Source organism: Malaclemys terrapin, chromosome 12, assembly GCF_027887155.1.
Source record: "Malaclemys terrapin pileata isolate rMalTer1 chromosome 12, rMalTer1.hap1, whole genome shotgun sequence".
Taxonomy (NCBI): Eukaryota; Metazoa; Chordata; order Testudines; family Emydidae; genus Malaclemys; species Malaclemys terrapin.
In genome coordinates this window covers 44,680,463-44,691,629 of record NC_071516.1, presented here as the reverse complement: position 1 = coordinate 44,691,629, position 11,167 = coordinate 44,680,463, and the positions used below count along the sequence as shown (strand labels likewise).

The window sequence follows — 11,167 nt, the reverse complement described above, 5'->3', positions numbered from 1 at the left end:
ATGGCTCCTCAGGCCAAACCTGTCTTGGTCTTCTTCTGGCTTCTGTCTCTCTGCTCTGTCACTTTGGCTGGTAAGTGAACCCTGTTCTCCTGGATGCCTGGGTTCTATTCCCCATCCCAGTCTCTTTCCCCAAAGCTGGATGATACAGGACCCCTTGGGTTGCTGTCCCAGATGCCTGAGTCCCATTCCCATCCTGGTCTTTCTCCTTCCTGCAGGAGTTCACCATGTCTCATGTTTCCAGCTTGTCTCCCCCCAGGAGGCCCCAGGTCTGCCCAAGCATTTGAGTGTAGTGAGTGTGAATGACCTGGTGCTTTCAGCTCACGACAGCAACATTGGCAGGCCGATTTCTCGCAACAGCTACATCCAGGACAGCCAGCGGTTCTGGAGAGCACGCAGTGCTCGATGCCTGGCTTGGGACTCCTGGGTGGAGACAGAGTACCAGGGACTGGTTCACGAGATGAATGCCAGCTCCCCAAAGGCAGGTGAGTCCCGGAGCCCCAGCACTTGGCTCGTCTCAGGAAGGGGATGAGTGGGTGGCTCAGAGGAGGTAGGAGGGAGCTAAACGTGGAGGGAGTGACTTCCCTAATATGTATTGGTTAGAGTGTTAGAGCGGGGCTGGGATCCAATACTCCTGGGATCTATCCCAGCTCTGGGAGGGGAATGAGATTTGGTGGGTTGCAGTGAGGGGTGCTGGGAGTCAGGACTCTTGGGTTCCATGCATGGGAGAACTTTGCCCCCGGTCTTCCCCCTGGTGGCAGCTCCATGCCCAGTTGCTCACACAGCTATTCTGCCCCCAGAGCCCTACTACATGCAGGTCCTGAAGACCTGTGAGCTGGATGATGCCACTGGTGCTGTCCGAGCCATCACCAGATATTCCCTCAATGGAGAGGACATGCTGCAGTACCAGTCCGACCAGAACCGCTGGTTCTCAGTGCACCCGGCAGCCTGGCGAGTGGCGGAGCGCTGGAACCGTGAAGGGGAGACTTTTTCTGTGATGAACCTCCTCACACCACAGCAATGCAGGTTCTGGATCGAAAGGTCTGAGTCATTCACTGCTCAGAAGACAGGTGACAGCTCTGCTGGTGCTCCTCAATCCTAACACGCAGCCCCCTGCTATCCCAGCCCTGGGATCCTGCCCAGTTCTGCTGGTGCCCCTGACTCTTGACCCACAGCCCCCTGCTCTCCCATTTCCTGTGATTAATCACCCTCTCTCTCCCCCCAGCCCAGCCCACAGTGCATGTGGCCCTTGTCCCAGAGACCCAGGACCGGCCGCGCCGCCTCATCTGCCACGTAACTGGTTTCTATCCCCGTGACATTGAGGTGACCTGGGAGCGTGCGGGCCAGGTGGCCCAGGGGGAGCAGCTGACCAGTGGGATCTGGCCCAACGGGGACCCCACCTTCCAGATCCAGGTGTCCATTGAGCTGGGGCAGGAGGGGATCGACCCCACAGAGCACGTGTGTGTAGTGAGACACAGCAGCCTGGGGGGCACCCCCATAAGAGTGACCTGGGGTGAGTACTGGAGGGCAGCACAGGGGGAACAGTGGGGAGAGGCTGGGAAGGGGGAACCTTCTACTGAGGTGAGGGAAATGCGGGGAGATGGACACAGGGGATGGGGGTATGAAGGAGGTGGGAAATGCAGAGAGGGAATTTTCAGGAGCAGCAGATAATGGGTAGACAAAGAGTGGTCTTAGGGGTAGGTGGAAGTGGAGAGAGGTTGGGAAGGCTTGGAGGGGAGAGGAAAGCATAGAGGGGGTTCTGGCAGGATCAAATAGAGGGAGGGGAGACACATGGGAGATGAGAGGGATGGGAAGTGCAGCCTGGCTGGGGGAGGGGGAATGCTATCGGGCATGGAGCAGGTGAAAAGGCAGGTCCTGGGAGAGGTGTGGGCTACAGCAGCTTTGGGGGGATCCATGACTCAATCTGTCTTGGGGCACTTCTAGATTCCAAGGCCCTGGGCCAGGCTGCTGTCCTGGCGATCGTTGCTGGCTGCATCCTCGCCGCCCTGGGAGTCGGGGTCCTGGGTTGGTACCTGAGGAGGAGGCAACATGAGTGATGCTGCCTGCATCACAGCACCCGCTGCTGAGTCACCACCCTTCTCCCTGCTTCACAGCGCCCCCTACTGAGTTCTCACCCCACCACCTAGAGCACATCTCCCCCTGCTGAGCACCCCCCTATTCATAGAACCATAGAATCATGGGACTGGAAGAGACCTGAAGAGGTCATGTAGTCCAGTCCCCTGCACTTATGGCAGAATTAAGTATTATCTAGACCATCCCTGCCAGGTGTTTGTCTAACCTGCTCTTAAAAAGCTCCAATGATGGAGATTCCACAACCTCCCTAAGCAATTTATTCCACTGCTTAACCAGCCTGACAGTTAGGAAATTTTTCCTAATGTTTAACCTAAACCTCCCTTGCTGCAGTTTAAGCCCATTGCTTCTTGTTCTATCCTTAGAGGTTAAGGAAAATAATTTTTCTCCCTCCTCCTTGTAACAACCTTTTATGTACCTGAAAACTGTTATCATGTCCCCCTCAGTCTTCTCTTTTCCAGACTAAAACAAACCCAGTTCTTTCAATCTTCCCTCATAAGTCATGTTTTCTAGACCTTTAATCATTTTTGTTGCTCTTCTCTGGACTTTTTCCAGTATGTTCACATCTTTCCTGAAATGTGGTGCCCAGAACTGGGCACAATATTCCAGCTGAGGCCTAATCAGCGCGGAGTAGAGAGGAAGAATTACTTCTCGTGTCTTGCTTTCAACACTCCTGCTAATACATCCTAGAATGATGTTTGCCTTTTTTTGCAACAGCAGTATACTGTTGACTCATATTTAGCTTGTGATCCGCTATGACCTCCAGATCCCTTTCTGCCGTACTCCTTCCTAGGCAGTCATTTCCCATTCTGCGTGTGCGCAACTGATTGTTCCTTCCTAAGTCAAGTACTTTGCATTTGTCCTTATTGAATTTCATCCTATTTACTTCAGAACATTTCTCCAGTTTGTCCAAATCATTTTTAATTTTCATCCTATCCTCCAAAGCACTTGCAACCCCTCCCAGCTTGGTATCGTCTGCAAACTTTATAAGTGTACTCTCTATGTCATTATCTAAATCGTTGATGAAACTATTGAACAGAACTGGAACCAGAACTGATCCCTGCGGGACGCCACTCGTTATGCCCTTCCGGCCTGACTGTGAACCATTGATAACTCTCTCTGGGAACAGTTTTCCGACCAGTTATGCAACCACTTTTTAGTAGCTCAAACTAGGTTGCAGCAAAGCACCCCTTTCTGAACCCTCCACCCCCTGAAGCACAGCGCCCCCTAGTATCCCTCCTGAGCCTCTTCACCCTGGCCCTTGCAGCACAGCATCTCCTACTGAGCCACTGTCCAACTTCCTGTAGCAAAGCATCCCCTAGTGCCACACTGTGGCACTGGGCTCAGCCCTAACTGACAGGGGAGAGCGCCCCCTGCTGACACTCCACCTGGCAGCACTTGGTCTCCCAGCCAAGTGCTAAGCCACCTGGCCCTGCTTAGCATGAGATCCCAGGGGTTCCATGCTGAGGCCTGGTTGGACATAGGGATTATGGCTGTGGGTAGCAGCCCCCCAGTTGTGATCCCCATTGGACACACCACACACACCCTGTCAACGCTGCTTCCCCACTCTGAACTTTAGGGTACAAATGTGGGGGCCTGCATGAAAACTTCTAAGCTTAACTACCAGCTTAGATCTGATTCGCTGCCACCACTCCCAAATGCTAATTCCCTTCCCTGGGTAGCCTTGAGAGACTCTTCACCAATTCCCTGGTGAATACAGATCCAAACCCCTTGGATCTTAAAACAAGGAGAAATTAACCATCCCCCTCCTTTCTCCCACCAACTCCTGGTGGATCAAGATCCAACCCCCTTGAATCTTAAAAACAAGGAAAAATCAATCAGGTTCTTAAAAAGAAGGCTTTTAATTAAAGAAAGAAAGGTAAAAATCATCTCTGTAAAATCAGGATGGAAACTAACTTTACAGGGTAATCAAACTTAAAGAGCTCAGAGGACCCCCCTCTAGCCTTAGGTTCAAAGTTACAGCAAACAGAGATAAACACTCTAGCAAAAAGGTACATTTACAAGTTGAGAAAACAAAGATAAAAACTAACACGCCTTGCCTGGCTGTTTACTTACAAGTTGGAAATATGAGAGACTTGTTCAGAAAGGTTTGGAGAACCTGGATTGATGTCTGGTCCCTCTCAGTCCCAAAAGCGAACAGCCCCCAAAACAAAGAGCACAAACAAAAGCCTTCCCCCCACCAAGATTTGAAAGTATCTTGTCCCCTTATTGGTCCTTTGGGTCAGGTGTCAGCCAGGTTACCTGAGCTTCTTAACCCTTTACAGGGAAAAGGATTTTGGAGTCTCTGGCCAGGAGGGATTTTATAGTACTGTACACAGGAGGGCTGTTACCCTTTATAGTTATGACACACCCTCACTGCAGGATGGGAGGAGTGAGCCTCAGGCAGCAGATCTTCAGATGAATCAATTCCTTCCTGGGTTTCCCCTGCAGGGGGCCAGAAGGGACCGTAACACCCAGTCTGAACACAGCCAGGGATCCTTGACTCTGCTCCAGCTACTGCTAAGCCAGTGGGAGGTGCCCCACTCATTCATTCTTGTCCTGATGCCACTGAGTGATCAGACACAGAGCCAGCTGTGCCAAGACAATTGGCTTTTGCTGGAGCCATATGGACTGTCCCTGGCAAAGGGGAAGCACTGAGGGGTCACAGAAGAGATCAAAATCCCTTGGGATACAGAGCAGATTGAACATCTGCTGATCCTCCTTCCTGTGCTCCTCCCCATCCTCCAACCACCCCTGTACTCCATTGCTCCTATATCCTCCTAAAGCAACCCCCCAGTTTCCATTCTGTGTGCCCATTCAGGTGGCCCCTCAATTATTCTCCACTGGGGAATCTGTGGCACTTTTTGATGAATGACCCATCGATACAATTTTCACCTTCACAAAGATTTTTTTATTAGATCCATATCATTGCCTTGGTTTTCTTAGGTGCTACCCCTGGCCTCCTCTGTATAGCTCTCGTGTCTGCGGGAGCTGGTGGAGCCTGTGTCATTGTTTTTGATGTTTTACCTTTCATGATAGGAAATTAACTTTATCTTGTATATTTAAACACCATTTGCAACATAATTTATATATAAAATATTTAAAATAGCTTTATTAATAAGTTGTTGCTTTAAAAAATATGATTCTTTTGATGCTAATTCTGGCTGGAAGCCTTGTTCATGTAATGGATCAAATATTTCTGCTGCTAGCTTCTGTTTAAATGCTTGGTCATGTTCCCATAGCATCTCTCTGTCAGCTTCCTTTCTGAGTGACATACCAAACCCAAACATCCGGGCTCCTCTGCCATTTGCACAAAGCTGCCTTTGGTTTCACTGCTGCCCCAACTTGGCAGACTCATGCATTTCAAAAGTTTCCTTCTTTAGCCATAAAGTCTTTCAATAGCTTGTAAGCATTTTTGACCAAGTCCCACTGATTGGAGGGAGGGATAGCTCAGTGGTTTGAGCATTGGCCTGCTGATCCCAAGGTTATGAACTCCATCCTTGAGGTGGCCATTTAGGGATCTGAGGCAAAAATCTGTCTGGGGATTAGTCCCACTTTGTGCAGGGGGTTGGATTAGATGACCTCCTGAGATCCCTTCCAACCCTGATATTCTTTGACTGCAGAATGGTGAAATTTAACACTTTGCATATTAATAAACTAAATATTATGAAGCAGTATTTTCATGAGATGTAACGCTAACCTGCTTGTTGAATTTGTTTTCAATCTAAGGCTTTTTAATCTTTTATACAATTTCTTAGTTTTAATACAATTATTCTTTTTCCATTTACAAAACATCACCATATGTGTTTTTACTTTCTAATAACATTGACTCTACACCAGAACTTTTGGGTAAGAGTGTTATTTTTTATATTCACTGATCTGTCTCAGTGCCGGGTTGGTTTTTGCTTCCAAAGCACACAACTGCCTAAAAAAGAAAACATAACCTATCATGGCTCCTTGTTGCAGCCTCTCCATGTTTTTAATTAAATAGCATGTCTTATTTACTGTTGTTAGGTCCATTTTTGATTAACACTACATGTTTCATATGAATGCACCTTCCTTCCATAGTGCAATCCTTGCTCTTTATGTGACATAATATTATGTTAGCCATATTCATTTTCACATGAACTGTTACTGTTTGTTGTGTGCTTATAGCTTTTCCATGTACCCCTATCAAAATGATTGTCTGATCTCTCAGAGCAAGTTCCAGGGTTCATGTTCTTAACATTTCTATTTCTGTGTCCACCACTTTGCTGTTACGCCTTACTGGTAGAAAGGTCTTCGCTGAAACATTCCAAAAAGGAACCATGTCTCATAACATGAGAACTGCTTTAATTAATTACTTGAATATTAAAGAAGAACAAAGATGGTTTCAACTGTGGTGACTTCCCCCCATATCGCTATTGAACACAGATGGCAAAATAATTGCAAAAATTTTAGTGACACAACTGCACACCATCATCCCAGGAATTATACACACAGATGAGGTTGGTTTCAGTAAAGGAAGATAGGCTGCTGGTAATATGGGAAGAATTGCTCACTTGATCCAGCAAGCTCAGATGTCAGACATTCTCTCCATAGCCTCATTGCTAGATGCAGAGAAAGCCTTTGATAGGGTTGAGTGGCCTGATCTAATGGCTTTCTTAAAAGAAATCAGATTTGGAAAAATATTTCCGAATTGTGTCAGTATATTATATAACATTCCCCTTGCTTCAATATCAGCTAAAGGAATTATTTCACCCACATTTCAACTACAAGTTGGGGCATGAGAAAGCTGAGTCCTCTCACTTCTCCTTTTTAATCTCCCATTGAAGGTGTTTCTATAAAAAGGAAAGAATGAAAAATACTGTTATATGTTAATAGCATTTTTGTACTATTGAAGAATCCATCCTCATCAATCCCATCATTACTGAAGGTAGTTTATGATATTTTTGGAATGATCTCTGATTTTCACATTAACTCAAATAAATCACAATATGCAAGGAAATAACCTACTGAGGCCTTAAAATTTTGTCCTAATCTTCCCAAAAATTTTTCTATAAATAAGGACTATATATTAAAAGAAATTTCCAAGAATGTAGAGAGTTGGGATCTCCTCCCTCTATCCTTATTAGGGAGAGCAGAAACAGTCAACATGAACATCTGTCCAAGAGTAGCTTATATAATTAGCCTTTTGCCTTTCAAGGTCTCTCCCTCACTTTTTGCTCAAGTAAAGAGCCTTCTCATGTAATTTGTATGGGGTAAAAATAGCCTCACTTGTTACACAAGATTTTTAATAAATCCTGGACAACTGGAGGTATGGGGTTGACAGATTTGTGTAAGCGGGGTCCAAATTAGCCCTCCCCTGACACCTAGTGGTGAACTGGGGAAGAGATTTCATCTGCATTCAGGAGCCAACCTTGTTTGCTTGGGCACAACCACCCTGCCTAGGTGCTCAGCACGATGGGGCTGCTTTCCCCAAATGATCACTTTAGGCTGGTGTTGGATCACAGTCATTCTGTTTTTGGGGACAGGGGTACTAATGGGTTGTTATCCTTATTGTGTGAGTCAAGGGCAGCAGAATTGTGCTTGGCATGCACTGATTGAAATAATCAATCTAAACTGCACTCACTAGACAGGGGATGTGGATGCCAAAGCCCAGTGGTGTTTGGGGATGGGGGAAAGGAGAAGGGATCTATACCTGTACTTGGTGGTGTGGGCCCTGAATAAGGGTCCTAGACACCATCTGACCCTTCCTCTCTCCACTGTGTAATAACAGAGCTGATTAAGATTCGACTGAGAAACTTGTTGCACATGAACAGAGCTGAAATCACTGATAACCAGGCCTAAGCATTAGTCTTGCTTTGGGACAGTGTCTCTGATGCAAGAGACTGCCCAGTCTGCACTAGCCATGAGACACCCCCACTAACAGCTGAAATCATTGAGAGCTGTTAAGTAGCGGGACCTGAAAACATCCCAGAGGGAGTAGAGTGGCTGGCAGGGCTTCTGATGTGAGAGTGAGGACCTGGGCAGCAGAGCAAGTAAGATGCACCCCCCACCCACCAGGGTAGGAGGTTTGCTTATGCAGATGCACCTCTGAACTCTGGGTCTTCACTGACCAAGGACATCAGCAGTGAATGAGCTGCAGTGGAGGGCGTAGTTAGGGGCACGTTAAAGGAAATTTTGTTTGCTGGACTTAAGAACCTGAGGTGAAAGGACACTGCCCATTGTACTCGGGGGTACGTCTTCAGCTTACAGTTTTAAGTTTATGAGTCCTGCTTGTGGCATTTTCCAAAATTAATGTTGGGTGACTTCTCTCCTTTTATTAAAAGTTTCTTTTCTACACTCAGGCTCTATGCTGGTGAGAGGGAAGTATTGCCTCTCAGGGGCACCCAGGGTTGCATGTGTAATTGTCCCAGGTTACTGGGTGGGGTCTCAAGCTGGTTCTGTGTTGTACTGTTGAAAAGGGGCCCCTAGATATTGAACCTGGCCCTTCTTGCTGCCATTTCCACCTGGCAGAAGGGTTACAGGATCATCTAGATTATCTAGCATTCCAAACACATCCTAAGTAAGGTGGTTCCCCTCCAGTAGCTAGGTATACACACTGGCCTGGTTTGAGGTTGAAAATAGCTTAGTTACACTCTTTGGTTTTCTCTCTTTTATGTAGCTTAAAAGGTTACTCACACTCTTAAGGAAAAATCAAATTGTTGCATCTACATGGGGCATCCTGCAATGTGTTAAGATGATCACAGCATCCAATCTTACTAATTCTCTTCTTTCACCACTATGGGATAATCTGTGCCTCAATATCAAGGCCACCTCCATCCTGAAAACAATTTGGATAGAAAAAGATTTAACAAAAATACAGATATAATACAAGATGATAGACTGGTGTCGTTCAGTCACATGTGTATGAAATATCAGCTACCTCTGTCTCATGGTTCTTCCTTTCAGCAGCTATACCCAGGATTCCTGCTCTTACCAGGTGGTGAAGATCCTGAGCATGGATGAGAGAGTCAACATCTATAAGCTGCATCTCAGGTGCCATGGTGGGGACCACTATGTGAAGTGTGGTGGCACATTTAGTGTCCTCTTTGAAGACCAGAATGTAGGCTTCTGGGTCATGGCTTTGGTTCCAAGCACAGATGAAGGCAGCTGTGACTACCCCTGGACCCTGAATGCTGCAAGGGGCTCTACTACATCAAGATCCAGTTATTCCTAACTCTAATCAAGGTGGACCAGAAGTGTGGGGCTCAATTCCACCTGTACTATGATGAGAGCTACCCCAAACTGATCTTCTTCTATTCCATCCACTTGACAGGCTGATCTTCTTCCCTGGGGGACTGATCCTTGCCAAAGGCACCTCCTCTGGGGGCTGAAAATGTATCAAGACCCTGCACAATGACTCCGACTTGTGATAAACCCAGGACAGATGACTGCGGGGGGAGGGAGGGTAGAAAACAGTCCCTGAAGGTTAAAAGGCCCTCCTCCCTATCCAGTGAGGAGTGGTGACTACAGGTCAATCAGGTTCAGCTGAGAAGAGGTTACCAGAGATCAATTAGGATCAGCTGAGAGGGAATTACCTGAGGTCAATTGGATCAGCTGATTCCAACTAAGGGCTGCCTGAGACCTTTTTAAACCCTCCCCTGTTGGGAGAAGAGAGAGAGAGGAGTCAAGCTGCCAGTAGGCGAGTAGCAGTAAGAGAACAAGCCTCACAAGGAGGGGAGGCTGCATTCCCTCCCATAAGGGAGAAAAACAAGCCCAAAAGACTGGCTGAGAGAAGGATGGACTGCCCCCGTGCAGCCAAGAGGGACTGTTTTACCCCAAGCCTGTCTCACCCAGGCTAAAAACAGCTGAGGCTGGTGAGATCGAGAAGGTGCCTTGCCACAGACCCCACTATCATCTTGTCTGACAGGATCTCCAGAAGGTGGACTATGCCATGGAGGAGATGCCAATCATCGAGCACAACTGGAGCATCTGCAATGAGATGTCCTGGGGGGTTGAAGCTCATAATCCAATCCCAGTTCTTCCTGCACACAAGTATGGCAGGAAAAGCATCCACATGGAGCAGGAGTACTGGACAAAGCCGGGGAGGAAGAGGAATCAATCCAGATCACTGTGGAGCCCAGGCAGAACGTCTACATCTGGCAGTACTGCTTTGGCCTAGGCCAAAAGCCTATCTTCTTCTTCTTCAGGGATGTCCAGTACACCAAAGAAAACAACCCACTGGACTGCATCTCTTTATGTCCTGTCTCTTAAGTCTCCTCTTTTACCTGTAAAGGGTTAAGAAGTTCACCTAGCCTACCTGACACCTGACCAGAGGAACCAATGGGGGGATACGATGTTTCAAAAGGAAGGAGGGAAGTTTCCTTTGTTTAGAATCAGTTTCAGTTTTGACCGGAGTGGGAAAGCTCCAGAAATCAGCCTCTTATCAAGTAGTGAATATTAGTGAAGGGAAAAAATAGGTTTATGTTTATTTTCTTTGCAACTTGTCTTGGGCATTAGGGAATAATCAAATTGGGTATTTTTTGTGTAACTAAGTTTTTGCCCAGGGGAACATCCTCTGTGTTTTGAATCTGTTGTCTGTGAGATCAGCTTGTATGCTGTCTCCCAGAGGGTTTCTTTTACTTTTCTTTTATTAAAAGTCTTATTTTTAAGAACCTGATTGATTTTTCCTTGTGTTAAGATCCAAGGGGATTGGATCTGGACTCACCAGGAATTGGTGGGGGAGAGGAGGGGGGATGGTTAAATTCTCCTTGTGTTAAGATCCAAGGGTTTGGATCAGTGTTCACCAGGAAATTGGTGAAGAAGTCTCTCAAGGCTACCCAGGGAAGGGAGTTAGTACTTGGGAGTGGTGGCAGCAAAACCAGATCAAGCTGGAAATTCAGCTTAGGGGTTCACATGCAGGTCCCCATATCTGTACTCTAAAGTCCAGAATGGGGGTGAAACCTATGACAGTCTGTGAAGATGGAAGACACCAGTACCATGATGATATTCCTGACCTGTGCATGTGAGCTTCTCTGATCCATTCTTGTCACTTCAGATCTTTCCTTGAGGTGCTCAAAATTTCATCCAACTCATTCCAACTGTTTCTTCTGCT

General features: G+C 47.0%; 1 protein-coding gene across 1 annotated transcript; it reads left to right on the top strand.

Moving 5' to 3' along the window:
- LOC128845893 (DLA class II histocompatibility antigen, DR-1 beta chain-like) lies at positions 1–4,559 on the top strand. The gene is made up of 6 exons (XM_054044956.1): positions 1–70; positions 216–482; positions 798–1,067; positions 1,223–1,510; positions 1,942–2,044; positions 4,538–4,559. Exons 1-6 carry the CDS (start codon positions 1–3, stop codon positions 4,557–4,559), a joined length of 1,020 nt encoding a protein of 339 aa, XP_053900931.1.
- Positions 4,560–11,167: the final 6,608 nt, after the last annotated feature.

Coding starts and splice junctions, on each gene's coding strand:
- LOC128845893 (XM_054044956.1), top strand. CDS start 1: ATGGCTCCTCAGGCCAAACCTGTCTTGGTCTTCTTCTGGCTTCTGTCT. Junction 1,068..1,222: donor ATTCACTGCTCAGAAGACAG/GTGACAGCTCTG, acceptor CTCTCCCCCCAG/CCCAGCCCACAGTGCATGTG. Junction 1,511..1,941: donor CCCCATAAGAGTGACCTGGG/GTGAGTACTGGA, acceptor GGGCACTTCTAG/ATTCCAAGGCCCTGGGCCAG.